At 41.1% G+C, this 10,771-nt stretch overlaps 1 protein-coding gene across 1 annotated transcript; it reads right to left on the bottom strand.

The window, feature by feature from the left end:
* Positions 1-4,252: 4,252 nt before the first annotated feature.
* rab5if (RAB5 interacting factor) lies at positions 4,253-8,194 on the bottom strand. Its single transcript, XM_046364218.1, has 4 exons — positions 7,888-8,194; positions 7,136-7,239; positions 6,786-6,915; positions 4,253-5,903 (listed from the first exon to the last, which is right to left on the bottom strand). The coding sequence occupies exons 1-4, from the start codon at positions 7,993-7,995 to the stop codon at positions 5,862-5,864; spliced, it is 384 nt and encodes a 127-aa protein (XP_046220174.1). The 5' UTR covers positions 7,996-8,194; the 3' UTR covers positions 4,253-5,861.
* Between the last annotated feature and the right edge of the window lie 2,577 nt (positions 8,195-10,771).

Raw genomic sequence — 10,771 nt, 5'->3', positions numbered from 1 at the left:
TCACTAGCTGCAGCGAACTGAAAAGAGGAGTTACCCAGGGATGTGTGTGCATTGGGGACCTTTAGCATAATGTGACTGGCAGAATGGGTGTTGTATTTGGAGGATGAGGGCTGCAGTAGGTATCTCAGATAGGGAGGAGTGAGGCCTAAGAGGGTTTTATAAAAATGCATCAACCAGTGGGTTTTGCGACGTGTATACAGAGAGGACCAGTATACAGAGGAGTATAGAGTGCAGTGATGTTAAGGAGCATTGGTGGCAAATCTGATGGCCGAATGGTAAAGTACATCTAGCCGCTCGAGAGCACCCTTACCTGCCAATCTATAAATTCCGTCTCCGTAATCTAGTATGGGTAGGATGGTCATTTGAATCAGGGTTAGTTTGGCAGCTGGGGGGAAAGAGGAGTGATTACGATAGAGGAAACCAAGTCTAGATTTAACCTTAGGCTGAAGCTTTGATATGTGCTGACAGAAGGACAGTGTACCATCTAGCCATACTCCCAAGTACTTGTAAAGGTGACTACCTCAAGCTCTAAACTCTTAGAGGTAGTAAGCACAGGGCATTCTTCTTACCAAACCACATGACCTTTGTTTTGGAGGCGTTAAGGGCAGAGAAAGCTTGTTGGACACAAAGAAAGCTTTGTCATAGAGTGTTTAACACAAAATCCAGGGAGGGGTCAGCTGAGTATAAGACTGTGTCATCTGCATATAAATGGATGAGAGAGCTTCCTACTGCTTGAGCTATGATGTTGATGTAAATTGAAAAGAGCGTAGGGCCTAGGATAGAGCCTTGGGGTACTACCTTGGTGACAGGCAGTGCCTGAGACAGCAGATGTTCTGACTTCATACACTGCACTCTTTGAGAGGTAGTTAGCAAACCAGGCCAAAGACCCCTCAGAGACACCAATACTCCTTAGCAGACCCACAAGAATGGAATGGTCCACCGTATCCAAAGCTTTGGCCAAGTCAATAAAAATAGCAGCATAACATTGGGTAGAATTAAGGGCAATGGTGACATCATTTAGGACCGTTAAGGTTGCAGTGGCACATCCATAACCTGAGTGGAAAAAAGATTGCATAGACATCAAGAAAGTCAGTCAGTTGATTATTGACAAGTTGTTCCAACACTTTTGATAAACAGGGCAAAATATAAATTGGCCTATAACAGTTAGGATCAGCTTGATCGCCCCTTTAAATAAAGGATGCACTGTGGCTGCCTTCCAAGCAATGGGAACCTCCCCAGAGAGGAGAAACAGGTTAAAACGTTCAGAGATAGGCTTGGAGGTGATAGGGCCAGCTTCTTATGGCTAGGGGTTCCACTTCGACAACATTCTGCTGAAAAGGCAGAGAGCGAAATTCAAAAATATTTTTTTGAAATATGGAACTTTCATACATTCACAAGTGCAATACACCAAATTAAAGATAAACTTCTTGTTAATCTACCCATCGTGTCCGATTTCAAAAAAGATTTACAGCGAAAGCACAACATATGATTATGTTAGGTCAGAGCCTAGTCACAAAAACACACACAGCCGTTTTCCAGCCAAAGAGAGGAGTCACAAAAAGCAGAAATAGAGATCAAATTAATCACTAACATTTGATGATCTTCATCAGCTGGCACTCATAGGACTTCATGTTACACAATACATGTATGTTTTGTTCGATAAAGTTAATATTTATATCCAAAAATCTCAGTTATCATTAGTGCTTTATGGTCAGTAATGTTGTGCCTCGAAAACATCCAGCGAATTTCCAGAGAGCCACATCAATTTACAGAAATATTCATAATAAACTTTGGTAAAAGATACAACTATTATGCACAGAATTATAGATATACTTCTCCTTAATGCAACCGCTGTGTCAGATTTCAAAAAAGCTTTACGGAAAAGCAAACCATGCAATAATCTGAGTACGGCGCTCCAACACAAAAACAAGCCATGCAGATATCCGCCATGTTGTGGAGTCAGTAAAAGTCAGAAATAGTGTTACAAATATTCACTTACCTTTGATGATCTTCATCAGAATGCACTCCCAAGAATCGCAATTCCACAATAAATGTTTGTTTTGTTCGATAAAGTCCATCATTTATATCGAAATACCTCCTTTTGTTAGCACGTTTGGTAAGCAAATCCAAACTCTTGAGGCACGGGCAAGTCCAGGCGAAAGTTCAGACGAAAAGTTTAAAAAGTTATATTACAGTTCGTAGAAACATGTCAAACGATGTATAGAATAAATCTTCAGGATGTTTTTAACATAAATCTTCAATAATGTTCCAACCGAAGAATTCCTTTGTCTTTAGAATTGCAATGGAACGCAGGTCACTCTCATATGTGCGCTAGTGATCAGCTCATGCCACTCTGCCAGACCCCTGACTCAATCAGCTCTCATTCCCCCCTCCTTCACAGTAGAAGCCTCAAACAATGTTCTAAAGACTGTTGACATATATTGGAAGCCTTAGGAAGTGCAATATGACCCCATAGACACTGTATATTCGATAGGCAATGAGTTGAAAAACTACAAACCTCAGATTTCCCACTTCCTGGTTGGAATTTTCTCAGGTTTTCGCCTGCCATATGAGTTCTGTTATACTCACAGACATCATTCAAACAGTTTTAGAAACTTCAGAGTGATTTATGTCCAATACTACTAATAATATGCATATATTAGCTTCTGGGCCTGTGTAGCAGGAGGTTTACTCTGGGCACGCTTTTCATCCACTTTTCACCCAAACAGGTTTAGCTCGCGGCCCGGTTTGTAGAAAATGTAGAAAATAGTACAAATAAAGTAATACCCTGGAATGAGTAGGTGTCCAAATTTGTAGTCCGTAATGGTTTGCAAACCCTGCCACATCCAACAAGCATCAGAACCGGTGTAGTTGGATTCAATCTTAGTCCTGTACTGATGCTTTGCCTGTTTGATGCTTCGACATGGTGTGATACACCATCCAAAGTGTAATAGTGCATCTGTGTGACTTCGTAAGCACATTTTACTCCTGAACGTATTTAGGCTTGCCATAACAAATGGGTTGAATACTTATTAAGTTAGGACATTTCAGTTTTCAATATTTGGAAAAATGTCTACAAACATAATTTAACTAACATTATGGGGTACTGTATGTGTGTAGACCAGTGACACAATCTAATTTGAATCAAAAAAGTCAACTACTGTAATTCATTGGTTAGAGTTCGGACACACCTACTCATTCAAGGGTTTTTCTTTATTCTTTTTACATTGTAGAATGATAGTGAAGACATCAAAACTATTAAATAACACACATGGAATCATGTAGTAACCAAAAGTGTTAAACAAATAGCTTTGCACTCTTGCTATTCTCTGAACCAACTTCACCTGTAATGCTTTTCCAAGTCTCAAAAGAGTTCCCACATTTCCTGAGCACATGTTGGCTGCTTTTGCTTCACTCTGCAGTGCAACTCATCCCAAACCATCTCAAATGAGTTGCGGTCGGGAGATTGTGGAGGTCAGGTCATCTGATGCAGCACTCATCACTCTCATTCTTGGTCAGATATCGATTACACAGCATGGAAGTGTGTTGGGTCCTGTTGAAAAATAAATGATAGCCCCACTAAGCGCAAACCAGATGACGTGGCGTATTACTGCAGAATGCTGTGGTAGCCATGCTGGTTAAGTGTGCCTTGAATTCTAAATAAATCAGTGTCACCAGCAAAGCACCATCACACCTCCTTCATGCTTCACGGTTGGAACCACACATGCGGAGATCATCCGTTCACCTACTCTGCATCTCACAAGGACATGGCGGTTGGAACCAAAAATCTCCAATTTGGACTCATCAGACCAAAGGTCTAATGTCCATTGCTCGTGTTTCTTGGCCCAAGCAAGTCTCTAATTATTCAACAAATGTAGAAAATAGTACAAATAGAGTAATACCCTGGAATGAGTAGGTGTCCAAATTTGACTGGTACTGTATATAAAATACTATACTAATACAATGGGCAAATCTCAAGTGAATACTCCTTGCCACCTTTCAAAACCCATTGGTCTCACCCCTCTGACCTTCTCCTCCAATGGGTTTTGAGGCGAGGAGAGGACACAATGAGTTACAAATGAGTCTCCCAAAATTATAAATTTTTGTCCATGCTATGGAGACAGTTTATTTTAAAATCAGAAGACTGTATGCTTGCAAGATGATGTACTAGTGACTAGTTGTTGAGACAAGGATGTGCACACACTTGAGTCACCTGTACTGTACCATTCATATTCAAAGAACTGCACATGTGTGAATGTAGAAGATTTTACTCAGCAAGAGTTGACATGCTCTTAACAAATACTAAATCAGTGACACAGCATCTCTTTGAAATTGGATGATAAACAAAGCCCATGTTTAATGTGATTCCCAAATCAGAAAATACAATACTCTCAAAAACCAATCATGTATGTGGTACAGTAGTCATTACAGACATCTTGCACAAACAATTAATTGAATGAACTATAAAATACTGAAATGTATGTTACATCAACCAAGATGTAACAAAGGAGTACAAATAAATCAGTTTAATACAATGCAGATTGAGAAAAGGGAACATTTTACAGAATTTACAGATGTTTTAAATTAATAATCTCAGAACATTAGGTAAGACTATTTGATTTGGAAGCTATGTGTGAGGGAAAACAAACAAAAAAAGTTTAATTAAAACCAGTTCTGACTGCTAGATACAAATACTGTCATTACTAAGTGAAAAGAAAAACAATAACAAATTATGGCTGTAGAACAGTTTTAGCTTAAAAGTTGGACAGAGTTCCAACACTTCAGAGATTACGGTTTCCTTCCATCTCTCCATGAAGATTACACTGATCTAGGCTGTGTGGGTCAAAGATATACAGAGGACTCATCTTTGTATCTGTGCAATTATAGCGTTTGTGACAGCATGGGCAGCACGATTGAGGCAATCTCCATTTTTAAGTAGTCAAATTTCTTCTTTACAATTGGCTGATCCCTTCTGATGACCCAGTTGGACATTACTCCATCAGAGTCACGAGGAGGGATCAACCAATTAAGTTAAAAGTCCCACCCAGTTGATTACATTAAAATGGTGGAAGCCCACAATGGTGCTGCCCATGCAAAACAGCCTTTTGGCCACTAGAGAACTCTATCATTCTCTATGGGATGGGTAGGTGGAAACAATCTGGCTGAGCACTTGCTTTCATCAACCCATTTCAGTCAGATTAGTGATCAACTCTAGAAAGTTAAGGAGAAATACAGATGGATGGAAAGGTTGCATCTCAATAGTCAAAATACCTATTTTCCTCATCCCCTTTATCTGCATTGATATGACATAACTGGACAGGTGAGAGCAAATTTCTAAATGGCATCCTCCACATTCCCTCACCAGTGCTGTGTTTAGATGTCAGTTCAGATACAGGAAAGGAGATGAAGAGAAGAAGCAATGTTAAAGGATTGAGATGAACCAATAAAGTATTCAAACAGAGCCATAGCTTAATGTTAACCTGATGGTCTTACAAGGTCATTGATGTCAAACTATGGCTCCCAAAATGCACTGCATACAGACGGGTTCTAGGTGTGGGTGGTGACACACCAGAAACGGTGGAGTTTTGCCGCTTTCAAAGCAACTCGGAAACTCTGACATTTCCGAATTGGAAACTCATTGTAAAAAAAATGAGCTCTGCTTCCCCACTTGGAAAATATCAGAATCAACCAATGGGAAGCTCTACGCAAAAAAAAAAAAAACGTATGTACATTTTAACTCAAGAGGTTCGGAGTTTCCGAGTTGTCTCAAAAACAATTTCTAAACACTTCATGTCTTGACATTTTAACTTCAACTGAAATGTTCATATTTTTCTCGAATGGATTGGATTCCCCTCGGGTCTTCAGTCATGATGAAGCGCTGTGTAAAATATTATCCACACCACCTGGAAAGAGAGAGGGTTAGCCATGGATAAAGGACATTTTCACATACAGTATCAGAAACTGATACAGATTGAGAGACTTTTGGCTATTTTCAGTCCTTGTGAAAACAGTGTTTTTGTTCAATCCTCAGAACCATATCAGGGTACTGAATCCATGCTCAAAGAATGTATGTTGTTGTGCAGGTTCTTTTTACATCACTGCAATATCCAATTGAACTCTTAATAGATCACGTATCAGGCTTTTACTTCAATCAGATGGGGGCGGAATGTAGCCTAGTGGTTAGAGCATTGGACAAGCAACCAAAAGGTTGCAAGATCGATTCCCTGAGCTGACATGGTGAAAATCTGTTGTTCTGCCCCTGAACAAGGCAGTTAACCCACTGTTCCTAGACAGTCATTGAAAATAATAATTTGTTCTTAACTGACTTGCCTACTTAAATAAAGGTTCATAAAAAATTTTAAAAAATGTGTTAGTGCTACTGCTAACCAGGAACAAAATACATAATAATAGGAGTCACAACTATCATTAAATGCCGACAACCTAGCAAAGGTTTGATTAATCTTGAAGAAGTCCCTGAGGGGTGAAGCTAATGGCTACTCAAAGACCAGTGGGTTTGATGGATTAGTATTTGCATTAATCTTGACTGTAAACAAAGGCCACAACAACTCCCGGGCCCTATCCTCACAATGTCAATGTAGCTAGCTAAAATACAAAATCATAGGAGTCACAACTATCAATTGGCACTTGAGACAGGGAAATCAGATCCCTCAGCCATGTCCCCAGACTAAACAATCTCTCTATGACCAGGGTTGGTGACCACTGACCACAAAATAAATACTACCTGGAACATTATTTCCACAGAGGTTAAACAAATGTGTGCGTACCAGGAATAATGCAAAGGATGTCATGAAGCCTTCTTTGGTGAGTTCCCACGTTCCTCCATATTCCTCCTCGTCCACCTGCTGAAAGCTGCTGAAGTACACATACAGGACCCCCGCGTTGATGACACAGAATCTGGAGGACGAGAGGTTAGACAGAGATGGAGCCGTCGTTGTTATTGAAGTTAAGGAACAGTTGTTATAGTTGTTTGGGAAAAAAACAGGAAGGGAAGAAGGGAAAGGGAATCTATACACAAAGATGTTACTGTTGTAAAATAAATGATTAACACTGCAAGCTCTCCTGGCCCTGCAGTCCACAATGAGTGCAAAAGGAGAGTAGGCGTTATGATACTTACATGGCTATTCCTAGGAAGCCTTTTAGTGGTGCAACACCCCATATCACGCCGAGGATGAGAGCGATAATCTGTCGAATCCAGTAGATCACATCTAAAAACTCATCCTGGAGAGTAAGCAGAAGAAAAGGATCAAAGTAAGTGAGTTGTTTCAAAGAGGAACAAGTAATGTCATAGTCACATTTATAAAGTATTCTATATTCATCCACTGGCAAGTTTCCACTGCAGACAGTATACAAAAATGTCCACAAATTCATGTACGAGCGTAGTGTAAACAGTGGTACGTTTGAGAGCTGCTGTGCTAAATGCCGACAACCTAGCGAACGTTTGATTAATCTTGAAGAAGTCCCTGAGGGGTGAAGCTAATGGCTACTCAAAGACCAGTGGGTTTGACGGATTAGTATTTGCATTAATCTTGACTGTAAACAAAGGCCACAACAACTCCCGGGCCCTATCTTCACAATGTCAATGTAGCTAGCTAAAATACAAAATCATAGGAGTCACAACTATCATTGGCACTTGAGACAGGGAAATCAGATCCTCAATCATGACCCCAACCTAAATAGCTAACGTTAGCCTACGTTACCTGATCCTGATTCCTGGTGACAGCCAGCTAGCTCCGTTAGCATGCTGGTTAAAGTTAGCTGTCTGGCCAATCAAGTGAGGGCCCAATATGAAAGCGCTAAATATCCAGCTTTGTTAAAAATATACATGAAAAACAACAATATCATTATAATCAGATGAGCTAAACCAACCTTCTCTTCCCATACAGCGGTACTATTTAAGACTTTGCTCCATGTGGACTGCTTTACACCCCCGTTGGCGAGATGAACTTCTTCTTTTCTCTTTGAACCGTTCGTCATTCTCTGCTGTTACCCCCTTGTTCTGCAGACGTTAAATTAAGCTCCGCGTGCAACACACCTTACAATAATGTTATTATTATACGGTTTCCGTCGTCTATTTCAATCGATTATTATTGTCAAATGTTTACAAAGGGCTAAAGGAACCACCGCACTGCTGACCCAACAGACTTCATGCGCAGGAAGGACTTGACCCGAAATTAGCCTGTCGGTAAGAGCCAATAAGAAAATGCTACGTTCACCCAACGGACAAGTTTCACACAAAAATAAAAGACAGCGCCCTCTGGAGGTGGAGTCATGCTATTGCCTCTTTCTTTTTGTCTTTCTGGTTTTGTTGTTCGGCTCCTCTGGCCTTTCAAATGATAGAGCTGTGTTCTAATCATAGATGCAGAGCAGTATTTTCAGTGTCTTTGAGTATGGCTGATGTAGATTATGGGATGGAGGGTGTCCTTTCTTCAATGTGGAAGTCTTTGGAATAGTCTTTGGAATAGATACTTAAATGCAACTCACAATGTATCACTATTGAAGCAATTGATGGGTAAAAATGCTTGAAGTAGTCTCTCTAGACATCCAGGTCCAGAACAATTTTCAAAAGTTCTGGCTTGCCTGGGTTTACAAGACTATGCCTGAAGTTAAGTTGACTCTGTGGCAGTGGTGTAAAGTACTTAAGAAAAAATATGTTAAAGTACTACTTAAGTAGTTTTTTGGAGTATATGTACTCTACTTAACTATTTATATTTTTGACTACTTTTACTTTTACTTCACAACATTTCTTAAGAAAATATTGTACTTTTTACTCCATACATTTTCCTTGACACCCAAAGGTACTCGTTACATTTCAAATGCTTAGCAGGACATGAAAATAGTCAAATTCACAATATTTATCAACCGAACATCCCTGGTCATCCCTACTGCCTTTGATCTGGCAGACTCACTAAACAGAGAACATCCCTGGTCATCCCTACTGCCTCTGATCTGGAGGACTCACTAAACAGAGAACATCCCTGGTCATCCCTACTACCTCTGATCTGGCAGACTCACTAAACAGAGAACATCCCTGGTCATCCCTACTGCCTCTGATCTGGAGGACTCACTAAACAAAGAACATCCCTGGTCATCCCTACTGCCTCTGATCTGGAGGACTCACTAAATAGAGAACATCCCTGGTCATCCCTACTGCCTCTGATCTGGCAGACTCACTAAACAGAGAACATCCCTGGTCATCCCTACTGCCTCTGATCTGGCAGACTCACTAAACAGAGAACATCCCTGGTCATCGCTACTGCCTCTGATCTGGCAGACTCACTAAACAGAGAACATCCCTGGTTATCCCTACTGGCTCTGATCTGGAGGACTCACTAAACAGAGAACATCCCTGGTCATCCCTACTGCCTCTGATCTGGAGGACTCACTAAACAGAGAACATCCCTGGTCATCCCTACTACCTCTGATCTGGCAGACTCACTAAACAGAGAACATCCCTGGTCATCCCTACTACCTCTGACCTGGCAGACTCACTAAACAGAGAACATCCCTGGTTATCCCTACTGCCTCTGATCTGGAGGACTCACTAAACAGAGAACATCCCTGGTCATCCCTACTGCCTCTGATCTGGAGGACTCACTAAACAGAGAACATCCTGGTCATCCCTACTGCCTCTGATCTGGAGGACTCACTAAACAGAGAACATCCCTGGTCATCCCTGATCATCCCTCCCTGGTTATCCCTACTGCCTCTGATCTGGCAGACTCACTAAACAGAGAACATCCCTGGTCATCCCTATTGCTGATCTGGAGGACTCTGATCCCTGGTCATCCCTACTGGACTCACTAAACAGAGAACATCCCTGGTCATCCCTATTGCCTCTGATCTGGAGGACTCACTAAACACACATGCTTCGTTTGTAAATTATGTCTGAATGTTGGAGTGTGCCCGTGGCTTTCCCGGAAATAAATAAATAAAACAGAAAATGGTACCATCTGCTTTTAAATGATTTATAGTATTATTTTGATACTGAAGTATATTTTAAACCAAATACTTTTATACATTTACTCAAGTAAAATTTTACTGGGTGACTTTTACTTTTATTTGAGTCAATTTTCTATTAAGGTTTCTTTACTTTTACTCAAGTATGACAGTTGGGTACTTTTTCCACCACTGGTCTGTGGTTACAGGGCAAAGACATATTTGCCATAAAGGTCCAGACCTCACATACCTTAGACAGGTCTGCATCCAAACCCCAAAGCAAACTGCTACATAGACTGCAGACATCCCACTACAACCACCACTGATGTAGTGGGGCACAATACACCGTTGGAGGGAAACTAGTGTGACCAATTTGGTATCAAACTTGGGTTGTTTGAAGGACTTGAGCCTGTGTTAGCCCATTGAGCTTAACCCTAGATATTTAGCATTGTCAGAGGAGCTACCATTAGTAAACTCTTGTCCTCCATCTCTTTGCATGAACCCCAGCAGCCGATCTAGTATGTAACCTGTATGGTATGTGTAAATACAGACTCAGACTGTGTTAGTCCACCATCAGGCTCTGGGAGCAGACTCGAGTCCTGCCGGTCTAAGGAAACGTGTTACTCCACTACACCACCTGCACTACACTACACAGCACTGTACCACCCGTGAAACAGCTGCACAACACTACACAGCACTGTACCACCCGTGAAACAGCTGCACTACACTACACAGCACTGTACCACCCGTGAAACAGCTGCACTACACTACACAGCACTGTACCACCCGTGAAACAGCTGCACTACACTACACA

Source organism: Oncorhynchus gorbuscha, linkage group LG10, assembly GCF_021184085.1.
Source record: "Oncorhynchus gorbuscha isolate QuinsamMale2020 ecotype Even-year linkage group LG10, OgorEven_v1.0, whole genome shotgun sequence".
Taxonomy (NCBI): Eukaryota; Metazoa; Chordata; class Actinopteri; order Salmoniformes; family Salmonidae; genus Oncorhynchus; species Oncorhynchus gorbuscha.
Note: the sequence above shows the minus strand (reverse complement) of the source record. Positions and strands in the feature narration are given on the sequence as shown.